Genomic DNA, 9,947 nt, shown 5'->3' on the forward strand with positions numbered 1-9,947 from the left:
GGGCGGCTCGGCACTCTCCACGCTCCCGAACCGGGTTGCGGCGTGCCGGCCCGGGGCCGCCCCCAGACCCAGCTTCGCGGCCTTTCTGCGGCTCCCGCCTCACGGGGCCAGGCCCAGGTGACACAAGTGACACACGCGACAAGCGGGACACGAGGCGACACGAGCGGCCGAGCTGCTCTCGCCGGGCCCGGCGGGCCTCGCCCCGTTGCCAGGCAACAGGCTCCTCGCCTTGCCGGGGACCGGCAGCCGTCCTACTCTCACCCGCGGTCGGCAGCGCGATCTCATTGGCTGTCCGCGCGCTGCGCTCGGCTCCCATTGAGCGCCCGCTGCCTCTGCCGCGTTCTCATTGGCGCGCTGCCCTCTGGCCACGCCGCGTCACTTTCTCACACCATTCCCCCCGCCTTCTGTTGCGGCCGCCTGGCGGCCGGAGGGCGGGACCTATGCGTCGGCAGCCGTGATTGGTCGGAGGAGCAGCCGCTCAGGTCGTGGGCGGGAGCCCGGGCGGCGGGGCGGTTTAAAGGCGCCGCGTGCCGGCTGCCCGTGTCTGCTTGTCCTCTTGTGTGTGTGTGCGAGTGCGCCCAGCGATAGCGGAGCCGGAGCCATCGCCTTGTGCAGGTGAGAACCGCTGGGCAGCGCGGCGGTCCCTCAGCGGGGCCGGGCTGGGGTCAGCGTAGCTGGGGCGGACGCTGTACGCCGGCTGCGGCGCGTCTGGGGCAGAGCCCGGGGCGGGGGGGTGAGGAGAGGATAGGGCTGCCAGGTACGGGGCTGATGGGGAGCAGGCTTGCTTTTGGGTTTTATAACTTTCAGCCGAGCGTTTCCTGCCTTTTAAAAAGCTGTCAGGAAATGCTAACGCTAAATTATAGGGGAATAAAAACTACTAATAAAGACAACGAAAACCACTAACTGCAGTGGGAAGATGCGTTTCTGTATCTGGGTACCCCAGCAGAAAGTTATAGATTTTCGTGCTGCTTACTCCCTATGTAATCGTGATGGGATGCGAAACAAACCACAACCAGCCTCATTACTCCTTGTTCGTCTTAGGCTGAGAACGCCTTTTCTTCCCAGAGTGAGCGTACAAAGCCAGGCGTTCACACTGCGGTACAGCCGATAGCCCTGGCTGTTGCTCTGTCGGGTGTTTGGTGAGCTGCTGTGAGGACACAGCACCACTTGCCTCTGTTTTTTTTTCTTCTGTAAGAAGCCTTTGGATGAGAGAACTGCAGAAACTATACGGGATTAAATGCTGCTGATTGTCTCCAGTGTCTGCAAAGGGCAAGCTCAAGAGGCATTTGGGCAGAGCACAGTGGTGTGCTGTGACCTGGGGTGAGCGCCGAGCTGGTCAGGCAGCTGGACGCAACGATCTGAGAAGGTCCCATCCAGCTGAAAGGGAGCACGGAAGCACACAGGCTCCTGCTGGCTCTGGGGACGCAGCTCAGTCCGGCCTCACTCAGGCGGCACAGACCTCGTGTCTGCGGTGTCGGTTTGTTCGCGGCTCCTCACCACTGCCTGCGCAGATGTGGGTGCTGGAACCAGGCAGTGGAGACAGCAGTCATTCGGCTCTCCGGCTACGTTCAAACCCGGTAAATCCAACCTTCCGAAGGCTCCGTGCAGCGAGCGGTCCTGGGCGGCCACCGAGCATCCCCAGGCTCCGCGTGAGCTCCGCTCACGGGGTGGGGTTGCACCGCCCTCGCAGCTCCGGCCGCAGCACGCAGCGTGTACCTGCTCTGCTCCTCCCGAGCAGCGCACGTTCGGAGGGCTCCCGAGAAGGCGGCTGAAAGCCGAGGGCGGCCCCGCCCTCGGTCCGGCTCCCAGGTGCCGCGCCGTGCCCGCGTGGCGCGCTCCCGGCGCATCGGAGGGGGCGCGCGGTCGGAGCTCCGCGCGTGCGCACATCTCCGGCTGGTGGAAGCCGCGCATGCGCCCGCGCTGGCAGCCGGCCATGGGCTTCCGCAGCGTGTAGGTACCGGGGCTGTGCGGCTCCGCGGGGAGCGCTCGGCTTGGGGGGAGCGGGGCGCGGCGCGGCAGGGCACTGCCCGGCCCGGCCCGAACGCGGGAAGAGCAGAGCGGGCGGGCGCGGCTCCCTCCGCCCGGCGGCGGCCTCTGCCCGCGCCCGGGTCCCGGTAACCTTGAGGACGCCGCGTCCGGACGGACGGGCTGCGAACGGCTCCGGGCGGCGCGTCCCCACTGCACTGCCTGCGGGCGGGAGCGCGCCTTCGGTGCTTTCCCTGCGGCGGTCGCGGCGCGCGTCTTGTGCGGTAGTTTCTGGGTGGAGGGGCCGCGTTCCGGTACGGGCTGAGCACGGCGCTGGAAGGAGCGCGGTGAGCTCCCTGGGACGGTCGCCGAGCTCATTTGTTGCGTTACGAGGACGTGGCGGAGCCCGGCGCTGCGCGGGTCAGCGCCGCTCAGGCCCAGTGGCTGCGGCGCCCCCCCGACTGCCGAGCGGCGCTGGGGAAAACAAAAGCAAAACCCGGCTGCCTGGCGCGTGAGCGAAACGGATCGCTCTGCATGAAAATAAAGGCAGTTCGGAACCGTTCTGTCCCGTTCCAAGGCTCACCTCTCCTGCGTGTGCTCGTTCTCGGTCAGCAACGTTTAAAAATAATAAATAATAAAAAATCAGCGTAGCTTTTTTGTGTAAAACTGAGAGCTGTGTACAGGGATAGAATAGCTTCTATCTATTCTATCTATCTATCTATTCTAATGATGTTTCTGAAATGCTTTCGTCATGTATTTCGCTCCATGAAATGGCAGTGGCAAAGTACATCACGCTCTGGTGCTGAAATTAAAAAAAAAAAAAAACTTATTAACATAAAATGTTATACAATTTATAATGACATTTATGGTATATTCAGACCAAAAATCTCTGAGGTTTGCCTTTGGCAAACAAATTTGCAGAATACCTGAAACTTTACCCTGAAACTTTATCTTTTCTGTAAACCTGCAGAAGGATGGAGCATATAAAATATGTTGGTGATGATGTATGTGAGTAAATGAGCTGTTTGTTTGTTCTTTGCTTATAGATCTGCCACGATGCCCGGGTCTCTTCCAGTGAACACTGAATCCTGCTGGCCCAAAGATGTGGGTATTGTTGCACTGGAAATCTATTTTCCCTCTCAGTATGTTGACCAGACAGAGCTGGAGAAGTATGACGGTGTGGATGCAGGCAAATACACCATTGGGTTAGGCCAGTCAAAGATGGGCTTCTGCTCTGACCGAGAGGATATCAATTCCCTCTGTTTGACTGTGGTTCAGAAGCTTATGGAGAGGAACAGCCTATCCTACGACTGCATTGGGAGACTGGAAGTTGGAACGGAGACAATAATTGATAAATCAAAATCGGTGAAGACTGTCCTGATGCAGCTGTTTGAAGAATCTGGTAATACAGATGTAGAAGGAATTGACACAACCAATGCGTGCTATGGAGGCACTGCTGCTCTTTTTAATGCTATTAATTGGATTGAGTCCAGTTCTTGGGATGGTAAGTTCAGGGTATTTTCTTTACGAGTTGCATCATTCTCTACCACTGAGTAGTCTGCTTAACCATATAAAACCCGGAGGGCAAACTATCAGAGTCTTAAATGTTCTGGATGTTTGCCACTAGTTAATTATGTACAAGAGATAACAACGTGGATAATCACTAGATAATAATCTTTTCCTCTAAGTTTTCCTTCACTTTTTCTGCCAATAAAGTGAAAGGGAGGAAGGGATTCAAGAGACCCTTAATCCTGGAGTCTTACCCTGGGTAACCAAAGGCTGAAAAATCACTGTTGGATGTTAAAATATGGATTCATGGCTATTTGTCTTTGTTATTTCTGTGTTTTTACAGGACGCTATGCACTTGTTGTTGCTGGAGACATTGCCGTGTATGCCACTGGAAATGCCAGGCCAACAGGTGGAGCTGGTGCTGTTGCTATGCTAGTTGGTCCAAATGCTCCTCTAATTTTTGAGAGAGGTTAGTCCTGTGAGAAAATAAACACTTTTCCACCAGATACCAGGTTCATTCTAAAGCTTGTCCATTTTTTTTTTTTTTCCTGGGGTGTTTGAAGGTTGGATTAACCTCCATTAACATCAGAAATTGCATTTGTCTCCTCTTGGTTTTACTCACTTGGCCAAGTCCTAATGTAAGAAGCAGCAAGAACCTATTAAAGGTGCTTCTGTCCGTTTTTTAATTTGGAGATTCTCCGATTAAAATTGACAAAGAATGGGCTAGAGCTGAGTAACAGAGCGCCCTATTTTCAAAAAGAAATTATTTGTTACCTTTTTGTTATGCTCAATTGTACTATGCTTGAGTACCAGGCAACTGAAATCTGTTTCTGAAATATTACCTAGAAGGGCCTGAAGTCCTAAGAAAACCTATTTATTTAGGGCCAGATATTACTTGCTTTCCATGTTAAAGTATGTATTCAAACTGACTCAAAGGTTAATGAAGTAACTTTTGGCTTTGTTAAATTCTCTCCATCAGGATTGCGTGGTACCCACATGCAGCATGCTTATGACTTCTATAAACCAGATATGGTCTCTGAATATCCTGTAGTTGATGGCAAACTGTCTATACAGTGCTACCTCAGTGCATTAGATCGCTGCTATAGTGTTTATCGCAACAAGATCCATGCCCAGTGGCAAAAAGGTATGTCGCCTCTTAAGATGTTACTGCAGTTATGTAGATAATGTCTTTGAGTCTTAGCATTCTGTCTGACTAGTATAGTCCCCTGTTTGTGTGTTCTGCAGTGGTTGGAATGCATGCTTTTCATCCTTAATAAATTGTTATTTCTGTTCTGATATGTTTGAGGGCTTAGTAGTCAATAAAGATAGTCTCTGCAGGCTTTTGTTGTTGTAATACTTGCTTAAGAGCATGTTATTTTACCCAGCCCTGATGCTAATATATAAATATTAAGTAATTATGTTTTTTGTTTTTATTCAAATGTGTTTAGTAGTTGCTTCACCCATACTAAGCAGCATAGGTTTGGGATTAGATAGATGAAGCAGAGTATTTCTTATTTCAAAATGCTTGGTGGAAGTTCTGAGTTTTGTAAAGCATATAGCTGTTTCTTCTAACAGGGCAAATGTTAGTTGGTGCATGAGATCTATAAGAATTAGAATTTTAAACAGAAGTTTTGGCAGCATTTTAAATGAACCTGCCAGCAGGAGTTAGACTTCTGCATTTTGTATGTTGACATAGAGATGTCTGGATCATGCCATCCAACTATTTTATTTTAATAGATGAATACAAAAAATAATTTCTAACACAAGTTTCCTGCCACTTCCAGAGGGGACAGACAGACGTTTCACCTTGAATGACTTTGGATTCATGATCTTTCATTCTCCCTACTGTAAACTGGTACAGAAGTCTGTGGCAAGGCTATTGCTGAATGACTTTCTCAGTGACCAGAATGCAGAAACAGCAAATGGTGTTTTCAGTGGTCTGGAAGCTTTCAGGTGAGAATGGCTGCTGTCTTCTTTATTCAGGTGGTATTAACTTAGTAAACATCAGAGATGTTTTTCCTTCCTGTTGTTTGTTTTTAATAATGGTTTCTGACCACTTTTTTTTTTTTCCAAATAGGGATGTAAAGCTTGAAGATACATATTTTGACAGGGATGTGGAAAAAGCTTTTATGAAAGCTAGTGCAGAGCTCTTCAATCAGAAAACCAAAGCTTCTTTACTTGTGTCCAATCAGAATGGAAACATGTACACGCCTTCAGTCTACGGTTGCCTTGCTTCTCTTCTAGCCCAGTAAGCATAAAATTGTAAAATCAAAGTCATAGCTTTCTGTATGTAAGCATTTTTCTTTTGGAAAACCCTCTGTAAAAGTACATGTAGCAAATGTTTACCTATTAGGTTGCCTTAATTAGAAAAACTGTTACAAAATTATTCTACAAACACAATTAGTTCAAGTGACAAGTATAGTCAAAATTTCTGTGTCAGAAGCTGATCAAAAGCACTGCTTACTGCTTTTCAAAGCTGGATCTCAAATTTTAATGTGCCATACCTTCTACTAGCCTTTCTTCCTACACTGCTCCAAACAACCCAGTACCATGTTATGGCTTTTTTGTTGTTTTTAAATATTGAAAACTTAGTTTGCATGCAGCATTATTTTCTAAACCGGTAGTCTTGTATCCTCTTTTCTCTTTGTTACTTTCTGTTCCAAGGTGTGAATGTTCCTTTTAGGGTATTTGTCACTTGCAAAAATCGTCTGCTTTGTAGATAATCATATGCAGAGCATTTCTTTGATCTTTTTTGCTTAGGCAGATTTGAAAATCATGGTGTTGAAATCCTCTTTCATTCATTTGTGTAAGACCCTGAATTGTTATTGTAGCAGATACAATCTGCTGGCAGCTTTTTCTAAGTCAGCTGCACTTTCTGGTTATTTTAAAACTTGCACCTTGGCCTTAGTCTCACTTTAACCAACTGTTGTTTGATTTACAGATACTCTCCAGAGCGCCTTGCAGGACAAAGAATTAGTGTGTTCTCCTATGGCTCTGGTTTTGCTGCTACACTGTATTCCATCAGAGTTACACAGGATGCCACTCCTGGTGAGTAAAAGGAGATGTAAATTAACTCCTTTGCATAGCTTACCTTTGTTTGCTTTGCTGTATTACCCATCAGCTTAAGTAAATCTGTTGAACAGTGCTTAATTACAGTCATATGAAGTATTCCCTAGAGCAGGATCACCTTTAAAGTGTCTCCTTAGGCAAATAGATTGCATTTTCAGATGCTACAAGAGCTTTGCTCAAGCTGTTAGAAATATTTGTAACTAACTAGAAGTTCAGCTTCTATAATGGGAAATGTCCTGAACAGTCATGCAGTGCTGATGTGCTGTGCTTAGCACTGGTGCTACCCTACATTATAATTTTATGTCGTAGGTTCTGCACTGGACAAAATTACTGCCAGCCTTTCTGATCTTAAAGCAAGACTTGACTCAAGAAAATGCATTGCACCTGATGTCTTTGCTGAAAACATGAAGATTAGACAGGAGACACATCACTTGGGTAAGAACGTTGTAAATATAAAACGTTACTAATCCTACAGCAAAATACTTACTACAAAATTTGCATGGCTATCACTAAATGTTTTGGGTGTAGAATGAAGCCGACATCCAACTTTTTCTACACCTGTATACCTTGTAAAGATATTTTTAGTAGTTTGTATTTATTGGCCTGGTGTGACATGTGACTGCAGTGAAAATGCAGACTTGGTTTTCCTGCTTTTTTTTACTTCAAACTGCAGCACCTGATGGCCGCTGTTGCATAAAACGCTCAACAGGAACCAGCTGACAGTACATCACTGGCCTTTTTTTTCTTTGTTTACAGCCAACTATATTCCACAGTGTTCAGTAGAAGATCTCTTTGAGGGAACATGGTATCTTGTGCGTGTGGATGAGAAACATAGAAGAACATACGCGCGGCGCCCGGTTATGGTTGATGGACCCCTGGAGGCAGGAGTTGAAGTTGTCCACCCAGGCATTGTTCATGAGGTGAACACTGAGCGCTCTTTTAAAGTTTGATATAAATGGTTGAACGGCGTGTATGTTTGTCACGGCATGTGTACATGTGTTAAAAGAGGAAGGGGTTTTAAAACTTCTTTCAAACGCTTTGTTAAAATATGTAACATAGAAACCAGAAATGTTTTAAAAAAAAAAAAAAAAAATCAAGCATGGGATTTTAGAAAGCACATTTCATCCTAACATGAATGAATGAAACCACACAAGAATGAAACAAGAAGAAACAGACTCTTTTCACACGTTCATTTGCATGAGCCATGACTGATTTGAATGACTTAAGACCAAGCCATCCAGCATAGCATGAATGTTTTTCGGAAGTTGGACTAGCCATGAAGTGTGAATGTATGTGAACTAGAAACCTTATTTAATGCTTTTTTTCCCTTCCTCTTAGCACATCCCAAGCCCTGCTAAGAAAGTGCCAAGAATCCCTGCAACAACAGAATCTGAAGGCGTTACTGTTGCCATTTCCAATGGGGAGCATTAAGATACCTCTGTGAGGTGGGAAATGGAAAAAGGTGTGAGGGTAGGATGAAAGAGTGGAAAGATTACAGTAGTACTGGAGTTTCATTATACAGTAGTACTTAATTGGAGCATGAAAAAGCTGTTTAAACTCCTTGAAAGGATTTGTCGTAATACTGCGTGCTGATATTTATAGTATTTTCAGAACACTAAAATCATTAATATACTGGGGATAGAGCAACTTGCTAGGGGCTTTGTGGATTCCTTAACGTGTCTGAATTTTTTAATTGCTGAATAGTAGTAGTCTATTACAAGGTCTTTGTACATAGAAAAGAATGAATCTTCTGCTTGCTTTTCCCATGTCAAATGACTCGAAACCTCCACTGTTAACTTCTACTTGTACTTGCAAAAGTCTGAGCTTTTAATGTTAGGGTTCTCAGTGCCTTGACAGTAACTAGTCAGTCTTCTGAATACTGCACTTCTCTTTCCCTTTATTACCTTCCCTTTCTTATCCCAGTCTACCTCTCCTCACACCGTTGCTTTGCAAAAGGTATAGAACCAAATAACGTTATTGGAAAAAAATTACTTTCCCTCCATCAGAATGACTGGTTCAAGAACACAAGGCTGATAGTTTTGCCCTTAAGAAACTCTGTAACTGACTACGTTAGTTACTTCGTAATTCCACCTACCATCCATTTTGTGTGTTCTATGCCTGCGTTATAAATCATAGAAGCCTGCAGGGAAAGAGGAATTACAAGGGTGACAAACAGTTGTTCTTCATAAGAAATTTCTTGAACTGACTGATAGGGCACTTTTTCAGGATTATTAAACTGTCACAGAAACATTTAAGGAAGCAGACTTTTAAAGTAAAGCTCCTAGATATCATTAGAGTTGCTTTAATTGGTAATCTGAAAAAAAGATCGGTTTGGATGACCCAAACTTGGAACTCTGACCTCTTGCTATTCTTTGTATAACACATTTCTAAGAGACAGTTTCTAACTTTGAATTTGGCATTGTACTTTGAAGTTCTTCTCTCCATTGGGGATGTCGTAGAAGTGGTGTCTTTTCTTTCTTTTTTTTCTGAACATGCACGCTAGAAGCTATCCGTCTTGCAAGTAGTAGATACATATTACTTATGGGGATTATATTCTGGTAGCTTTTTAAAGCCCAGATTACAAATAAACTATGACATGAGCCTTGTAAGCTTGTAATATATATTTAATTGAGCTAATGTATAGAATGAAGTTTTGTTAAACTTTATTTCTTTGCTAATTCTACAGAGCTACGCGTCTCATAAAGTAGCAAAAAATATTCATCTGTTTAAATCACAATCTTTTGTTGTGTAACAGTGTGTTTGTAATATCTGTCACTTACTAGGGTTTGGTAACTTGCTGTATTTGTACAGTCAAGCCTTGATAAAATTGATGTTTATAATTCGATGGATAATAATCTGTTTGTTCTGCTGAAAGTGATGGAGCAATGATGCATGAAAATAGTGTTTGCAAGTATTTTGATTTAGTTTGCCCTCATGAAACTTGTCCTGGCACCAGAAAATAAAAATGCCATGGAACAAAAGTCCATTGCTGGCAGTGGACAAGCCAAGAACTGAGCTGCTACTGGCACAAAAAGTTAACCACAGGGACCTCACTGTGAGGCAGATCCATTATTAAAATAAAGTTTGAGATATTTGAAACATGCTGGAGTAGTGCTGACTTGTTGGGTTTTCAGGATGCAATTTTTCTTTAACAGGCAAGAAAGAGGAAACTGGCCTTATGAAAACTTGAAGTTCTGGGTTCACAGTCTTTGTGGATCTCCTGGATCGTTTTCTTTAATATTTCATTACAAAAAAATGGAAAGAAAGAGTTGCTGAGGCTTGTGGAAAATCATTACTTCAAGGCTTTGTTTCAAGATAAGTGTTTTCAGGTGGCATCTGTTTATAGTGGAGAAATTCATTAACAGCCTATGAAATAAAATTAATCTCATTACTGTATTTTGAAA

General features: G+C 45.1%; 1 protein-coding gene across 2 annotated transcripts; it reads left to right on the forward strand.

The window, feature by feature from the left end:
- Window positions 1-493: 493 nt before the first annotated feature.
- Window positions 494-9,939, forward strand: HMGCS1 (3-hydroxy-3-methylglutaryl-CoA synthase 1). 2 transcript variants are annotated; one of them, XM_052670370.1, is made up of 11 exons: window positions 1,862-1,950; window positions 3,012-3,469; window positions 3,818-3,943; window positions 4,454-4,618; window positions 5,259-5,427; window positions 5,552-5,722; window positions 6,416-6,522; window positions 6,853-6,978; window positions 7,300-7,463; window positions 7,882-7,988; window positions 9,699-9,939. In XM_052670370.1, the coding sequence occupies exons 1-10, from the start codon at window positions 1,910-1,912 to the stop codon at window positions 7,972-7,974; spliced, it is 1,620 nt and encodes a 539-aa protein (XP_052526330.1). In that variant the 5' UTR covers window positions 1,862-1,909; the 3' UTR covers window positions 7,975-7,988; window positions 9,699-9,939. The 2 variants fall into 2 exon arrangements, with proteins under 2 accessions (XP_052526331.1, XP_052526330.1); XM_052670371.1 differs by lacking the exons at window positions 1,862-1,950; window positions 9,699-9,939 and adding an exon at window positions 494-615 and having other exon boundaries at window positions 7,882-9,642.
- Window positions 9,940-9,947: the final 8 nt, after the last annotated feature.

Source organism: Tympanuchus pallidicinctus, unplaced genomic scaffold (assembly GCF_026119805.1).
Source record: "Tympanuchus pallidicinctus isolate F22 unplaced genomic scaffold, pur_lepc_1.0 scaffold9, whole genome shotgun sequence".
NCBI classification, from domain to species: domain Eukaryota; kingdom Metazoa; phylum Chordata; class Aves; order Galliformes; family Phasianidae; genus Tympanuchus; species Tympanuchus pallidicinctus.

What these genes read in the sequence shown, in the direction of transcription:
- HMGCS1 (XM_052670370.1), top strand. Translation starts at nt 1,910, where the DNA reads ATGCGCCCGCGCTGGCAGCCGGCCATGGGCTTCCGCAGCGT. An exon ending in GCCATGGGCTTCCGCAGCGT is followed by an intron (nt 1,951 to 3,011) that starts GTAGGTACCGGG and finishes CTTTGCTTATAG; the next exon opens with ATCTGCCACGATGCCCGGGT. An exon ending in TACACAGGATGCCACTCCTG is followed by an intron (nt 6,523 to 6,852) that starts GTGAGTAAAAGG and finishes TTTATGTCGTAG; the next exon opens with GTTCTGCACTGGACAAAATT.